Here is a 7,837-nt window from a genome sequence, read left to right as displayed (position 1 = left end):
GTAGGGGCAAACATTTTCTTATGTATTCTACAAATAAATTAAAGTATTATCTACTTGGGAATTCTGGTTTTATATCTATCATTAATTAAAAATTAAGATTAAACTATAAAATCCGTACATGTAAATAACGCTAATTACATTTTGAGTATTGCTGATTGTCTTTGTTTTATCATTTAACAAAATTTCAGACATGTATTTTATGAGCGTCCAGTGTATAATTGCTAAAATAACATGTATTTGCCTAATTTAGAGAAGAATATGGTGAAATATTCAACCTTAGTACTATATGTATAATATATCATAATTGTGTGAGTATAATTATATAATTAATGTTCTCAAATAAAAAAGTTTCGTATTAAAATATAACATATAATGTATCTTGTATATGGACTAACGCCTATCACTATAAAATTTGACTGACTGACTTTATTAGTGAAATAAACAATGTTTTTTTATTCTATTGTTGAAATAAACAATTATTTTCCTTTGAATCTTTTATTGAAATAACAATAGATGCAAAGGAAAATTGTTTGAAATAAACAATTATATTCCTTTGAATCTTTTATTGAAATAAACAATTTTCCTTTTCATCTATTGTTAAAATAAACAATTTTCCTTTGCATTTTTTATTGAAATAAACAATTATTTTTCTTTGAATCTTTTATTGAAATAAACAATTTTCTTTGAGTTTATTACTGAAATAAACAATTCACCTTGAATGTACTGTATTGTTGAAACAAGCAATATTAATTTCTAATGGGGGTTGGTTGATAGTCTCTGTGAGCGAATATTGTAGATCATAATTGACTGAATTAGACAGACAGTTTTTATATACTGTGATCTTAAATTTAACAATGGCTAAACAAGAGCAGGTCTTGTACCTAGAACCTCAAACGGAGCTTCATTTTAGAGGTCCATTTACCGATGTAGTTACATCAAATTTGAAGTTGACTAATCCTACAGAACGCAGAGTTTGTTTTAAAGTGAAAACTACAGCACCTAAACGTTATTGCGTACGTCCTAATAGTGGAATAATAGAACCGAGACAAGCTGTAAATGTTGCTGTAATGCTTCAACCATTTGAGTATGATCCTAATGAAAAGAATAGGCACAAGTTTATGGTTCAGACAATGTTTGCTCCAGAAGGTGATATTAATCAAGAAACATTGTGGCGAGATGCTAATCCCGAATCTCTAATGGACTCAAAATTACGCTGTGTATTTATTCCAGAAACTACAGCAGAGAACAATCTGGATAGTTCTCAAACACAAAGGGAAGAGAAACCAGCCACAGCTAAGGTAGCAAATGAACCAGCAAAATCATCACCCAAGACTTCTGCTAACTTTGAAGTCGACTTAAGAAGGGCTGCTGAAGAAAACAAACGACTAAAAGAAGATATTGCCCAATTAAAACAAGAAAATTCACAATTGAAGGTAAAATTTTATATAATTAATTCAACTTTGTGTAAATTATTACATTTATTATATAATAAAATTATCCAAACTTTAGGAAGAAGGACTGAGGTTGAGAATATCTAGAAATGCTGAACAGCAAAATCTTTCTCAAAGAGAAACCCAAATACAGATGGCTCAAAAGCCTCAATTATCATGGTTATATCTGGTTATTGTTATTTTTGCTTTCTTTCTTGGCTACATGTTTGCTAAATACTTTCTGTAGGCATTCCCAACTTTATTATCCTTTTCCTGTTACCCCTCCCACTCTGTTGGTCTCAATTAGAGTCTGCCTCCATTACTTACTGTCAGATCCTGGCTGTTTAAGCCTGAAGTTTGAGACAAGTTAGAATCAGCAAATAATACTTTGAAATTCAATTATTCAGGCTTTGATTACTTTGTGGATATGGGGAAAATTTTTCCTACATCTATGTACATTGTGTACATAGGAGAGCAGTGATGATACCTTTGTAATTGTTTTTTCTTAAGTCATTAATTTTTTCACCTAAAAGTTATTTGTAACATTGGTTTTGTCATATATCAAATAACTTTGTGATTAAAAGAAAATGCATAAACATAGTATATATACATGATGATGCTGGTCAAAGTTGCTAGATAGTTTGTGTCACTTGATTTAAGTTTTTATTATCTAGAGTGTTGGTATTGAAGTTTGTGTATGCATTTAGGCATGTTTCACATAAATGAATTTTCTCCCAAATTGTTCAATTAGAATGTATTATGAAAGATTCCTAAACATTTGACATAAAACAGTGCAACATGACCAATCCCCAAAGCTCTTATTGATAAGTGTTGATGTTTGAACTTTCTAGGAATTTGAAGTTTGAATAAGATATTTTGTATTTTTTAAGAAAAATTATGTTAAAAATGTTTTGAAGACAATATGTAGAATGTTGATGTGTGAACAGTTGAAGGAAATTGAAGTGTTTTGATTCCTGTGTTTTGTGCAAATATTTTATATATATGTGAGGAAAATAAACAGATCAACAGAGCAGAGAGGGAGTCTAAAAAAAAAAATTGTATAGTTGCAAATATGTGGTAAGAAAAGTGAATTAATTTCTAATGTTATTGTTAAAGCATAACTTTGGCACTGAAAAAGCAAATTTGAGAAAAATTTCCACAGAAGATAAAAGAATAATTTTTACTGTATTGATAATAAAATTAAATTAAAATTTGATTTACATTTCAATTAACACATACAAAATATAATTTTGTAAAATCAAATAAGCATATATTTTTTAAATAAAATAACTCCAAAAAAATTTTTTTAAGTTGCTACAATATCTCTTAATTGATATAAAATTATATTATAGATTTAATTTAATTTTATATACATTAAACCAGCAAATTTTAGTATAATTTAAACATAATATAAATTTATCATTACATTGTAGAACAGTAGAAAGTTTAATAATTTATTTATAAATCTGATGAAATATAGAAATAAGGATAATTTTAATAAATTTTATACGATGCAAAGAAAGAAAAAAAAAAAGGTATATAAGCCATCTAATAGGGAAAATAGATGCTTAATTGAGATTAAAAGTGAGAGACTAAACTCGTTTGAACTTTCTTTAATACTCACCTTTGCTGTTCTTTCATTTTCTAGCCATAAAATGACTTTTATTGAACTCAATAATTACCTTCTGTGTTCGAAAAGAAGTAAAAGTATAAGTAAATCCAGCAATTTCATCTTAAAGAAGTTTGATATAACATAATGAAAGAATCGTTTTTGTTCTTATCACACGATTCTTTTCAAGAATTTCTATTATTTTGGATTTTTATGATGTCCAGAATTTAATTTGGTTTTGTTTAGTTGTTTAAACACACTGCAAATATACCATTTCCCCCATCCTTTTCCTCCTCCTCCCTTCAAATAAATACGGTTAATTAAAACTATACATTTTAAAAATTCATTCCCCTTACATTTCTTTTTAACTAGGATCTTTCGCATGAAATTTTTAATTAAAAATGAAATTTTTACTTATAATTTACGGCTAATTTTAAGGTAAATAGTTTAAGATTTTTCTTGTATTTTATATTTAAAAATTAAGTTTTTAATAATGTAAATAATTTTTTTAAAATAATTAATATAATCCTTAACAAACAGAATAAAAAGAAATGTAAAAAATTGTAAATTTAATTTATTAAATTGTAGTAACTGAATTTTTTTTTAAAAAAAAGACATTTGCATAAATTCTAAAGCTCGATTGTTACGTAATAATGCTGTAAATATGCTAATTTCTTATAAAATATAAATTCATCGTTCTTTGCAATTAACAGTTTATCTGGTATTGTTACGTATTTTTACGTAATAATATCATTAAAATGTACACTATTTAAAGAATTATTACGTTTATTACGTAACAGTATTGTAAAAACTTGTATATAATCAACTCATTATTACGTATCTTACAATACAATAAAAATGAGTAATGTTTGACTCATTATTACGTAACAATACGGTAAACATTTTGTTGTATTTAAAGCATTATTACGCTTTTTACGTAAAAATACCGTAAAAATCTAACGAATTATTACGTTTCTTACGTAACAATACGATTACGCTTTGTAGTACTTAGAGCATTATTACGTTTTTTACGTAACAATATTAAAAAATACTGCATATTATTACGTATCATTACAGAAAATAAATGATTTTAAGAATAATAAAAACAGTAAAATCTCATTAGAAAATAATTATTAAACAAAAATATATTCAGATAGAACATAAAAAAATAATTTAAAAATAAAATCTCATAACAGATGGCCTCAAACGTAATTTTAACTTTTTTGCCGGGAAAACTATGAAACTCGTTACAGAATTTTTTCCATAGATATGTTAAATTAATTACATATTTTCTCAATAGAATTGCTAGAGATGTGAAATTTATAATTCACTTTTAGAGCTCTCTTCTGAATATACTTGATACACTGATTAGTACACGTGATGACATCTCATCATATTTTCCATATTCTAATTGACAATTCAATGCTTTCTCTCATAAATTTCACTCATTCTAGCTCAACTATGAAGATATTCAACATAAATTTCACTCATTCTAGCTTAAAATATGCAGAAAAGCCATTAAAAATTTCATTTTACAATAATAAAATTAAAAATATAACATCATAGCACACAATATTGGCAAGATGTAACTCAATATTTTAACTTATTTATAATAAAAAAAAGTGGAGTAATAAATAATTAAATTTGTTTATCTTCTGAAAAAAACGACAACATATAAAACTGAAACATTATCATTAATTAGTTTTTTTTAATAATAATTTATGAAAGTTTCGAGAGAATTCATGAAAGGAGTTACATTTATAAATTCTTTAATTATGCCAAGAATTTCATACAAAACGTTTCTATCAAATACAAAACACGAATTTAATGTTTCTAGACTTTTAATTGTGTTAAATCTTACAAACTACTTACAAATTTTTGTCAAGTTGTAAAGGTTTTTAAACGTAAACACTTCACTTTACAACATAAATATGTATTTCATACATTATAAATCCGATTTTAAATGTAAAAATAAAATATTTTAGCGCAAGAAAGTGAAGTAAAATTAATGTAAATCATTTGTAAAATGACCAAGAATTTAGTACAAGTTAATTAAACAAGAAATATTTTTTTTTTTNAGTTGTACAGGAGTAAAGCATTACTAATTTCAGATCGATAGCATATATTTTAAATTAAAAATGCGATTGAAAGTTGTACAGGAGTAAAGCATTGCTAATTACAGATCGAGAGCACATATTTTAAATTAAAAAAATACGATTGAAAGTTGTACAAAAATAAAGCATTACTAATTTCAGATCGAGAGCACATATTTTATATTAAAAACACGATTGAAAGTTGTACAAAAATAAAGCATTACTAATTTCAGATTGAGAGCATATATTTTAAATTTAAAAAATACGATTGAAAGTTGTACAGGAGTAAAGCATTACTAATTTCAGATCGATAGCATATATTTTAAATTAAAAATGCGATTGAAAGTTGTACAGGAGTAAAGCATTGCTAATTACAGATCGAGAGCACATATTTTAAATTAAAAAAATACGATTGAAAGTTGTACAAAAATAAAGCATTACTAATTTCAGATCGAGAGCACATATTTTATATTAAAAAATACGAGTAAAAAAGTTGCAGCCCGGCATTGTGAGATTGTAACAATATTTTTTCTCGTATTTATTTACAATTTAAACTGAATTTTAGATAAATAAATAAATATTTAATATTCCTTTATTTAAAAATAATAAAAAAAAAGAAGAAACAGAATCTTTTTCATGGAATAAAAGATAATATCTAAGAAATTTAATTTACAATTTAAAGCAATAATATTTTATGTTGACTTTACAATCTTTGACGTAAAGATAAACTGGAAACACTTTATAATACTTGAAAATAACAAAATTTTCGAGTAGAACAAATCTTGGATAGAATCTAAAATTTTATAAGAATTTTTTTTTATTTTTATTTTTCTGGAAGCTTGATACTTTTTATTTTCTAGAATTTTATAAGTGACAGTTCCCGTCTTATATATAATTTTTTTTTATTCGTGTAAAAAGTTAAAGTAGAGGCAAGGCGTCGCCTGCTGTCATTTATAGAGTAAATAATGTTCTTCCACATGCATCCAAACAACTTTGCTTTTTATCTGAAGACAGTTATGACAATCGCATATATATTATTTATATTTAATGATGGTTTTAAAATGATATATTGCTCCTAAGCAATTCAATCTACCATACTTTTCAAATTAGTAAAGATGCTGTATATCTTCTACTCTATCTTAAATTATTATTTAAGTTTATTTTTTTTTTTTGTATGGAATATTCTTTAGTAGAGATGCTGAATATCTTTTCCTGTATCTTATATACTAAATTATTTAAAATATCTGTCTGTCTGTCCTTCCTTAATTGCGAATTTAATTTATTAAATTGTAGTAAGTGAATTTAAAAAAAATCCAAAATTAGTATAAATTCTAAAGCTCGATTGTCACGTAATAAAGCTGTAAATATGCTAATTTCTTATAAAAATAAATTCATTCTTCTTTGAAATTAAAAGTTTTTATGTAGTATTTTTACGTGTTTTACATTATATATCATAATATTTGGGCTGCAATTTTTAAATTCAAAAACTCTCTTTTTTCTGTGAAATTAAAAGTTTTTATGTAGTATTTTTACGTGTTTTACTTTATATATCATAATATTTGGGCTGCAATTTTTAAATTCAAAAACTCTCTTTTTTCTGTCCTTCCTTAATCTCGAGAAGGAAGTTAGATGAAATTCGAGACCGGATATGGAAAGTTTAGGGGTCGGAGGGCCAGATTAGCTATATACGAATTTCCGGTTTGGACCGGAAATCATGTTATTTCAATTTAAAAATTTTCCTCTGAACGGAGTTAGATACATGATGGGTATGACTTCATTGTTAACAGGAAAAGTATGATGTACAGGGGTAAGACATTACTAATATTGAGAGCATTGTGACGAAAAATTGCGGACCGGCATTGTGACGATGTCACAATAAATAATTTCTCGTTAGTTTTGGGCTACAATTTTTTAATTACAGACTCTTATATTCCCACTGTTTGTCTGTATGTCTGTCCTTCGTTAGTCTGGAGAACGGAGTTAGACAAGTGAAAATCGAGACTGGAAGTGGAAATCTTTTAGGTGGGTGGGTAGGATTAACTATATACGAACTTCCGGTCTAGACCGAAAGTCACGTGAGTTTTTAAAAATTAAAATATGAGTAAGAATTGCGGCTCAGCATTACAACGCCGTCACAATAAATAAGCAATTTTTTTTAATATTTATTTTTTAAATATAATAATGTTTAATATAAATGCTAAATATATTTTAGTGAATTTTAAATAATAATTTTAATATTTTTATATGAAACTCTTTTTTATTAAAGTAAAAATGCTGAANTTCTTTCTTTTTATAAAATAATGTCATATTATTTTGAATAAAAAAGGCTTATTTCCTGTATTTTTATTATACTTTTTAAATTATTTATTTATTTATTTATTTAAAAAATAAAATGATATTTTCTTATGTTAAATGTCGTTATACCCGAGAAATAAATTAGTTTTTTTTAAAATAAATTATTTTACAACAGTAAAACTTGTGTAGACCGGACTTGTATGGTATCGTTTGTTTTTCCGCTTTGGCAGGTTACCGTTTTTAACAGGGTTTTTTTCTAACGCAAAAAATCGCTGAGTTTCGAATTATTCTTTTCGTTTAGGCAAATATCCGTTTTATTAAATTTCCTTTCTAAACAGGTTTCACTGTATTTATATCTCTTTGGCCGTTTTCAACAGGTTTTTTTTTAACTCGGAAAATCTCTGAATTTC

At 25.8% G+C, this 7,837-nt stretch overlaps 1 protein-coding gene across 1 annotated transcript; it reads left to right on the top strand.

The window, feature by feature from the left end:
* Nucleotides 1–765: 765 nt before the first annotated feature.
* On the top strand, nt 766–2,145 carry LOC111627757 (vesicle-associated membrane protein-associated protein B-like). The gene is made up of 2 exons (XM_023371389.1): nt 766–1,433; nt 1,510–2,145. Exons 1-2 carry the CDS (start codon nt 855–857, stop codon nt 1,675–1,677), a joined length of 747 nt encoding a protein of 248 aa, XP_023227157.1. The 5' UTR covers nt 766–854; the 3' UTR covers nt 1,678–2,145.
* The last annotated feature ends 5,692 nt before the right edge of the window (nt 2,146–7,837 follow it).

Source organism: Centruroides sculpturatus, unplaced genomic scaffold (assembly GCF_000671375.1).
Source record: "Centruroides sculpturatus isolate CEXI.00-Female unplaced genomic scaffold, Cexi_2.0 scaffold1, whole genome shotgun sequence".
Taxonomy (NCBI): Eukaryota; Metazoa; Arthropoda; class Arachnida; order Scorpiones; family Buthidae; genus Centruroides; species Centruroides sculpturatus.
The sequence above is the reverse complement of the archived record's forward strand: the minus strand, read 5'-3'. Positions and strand labels throughout refer to the sequence as shown.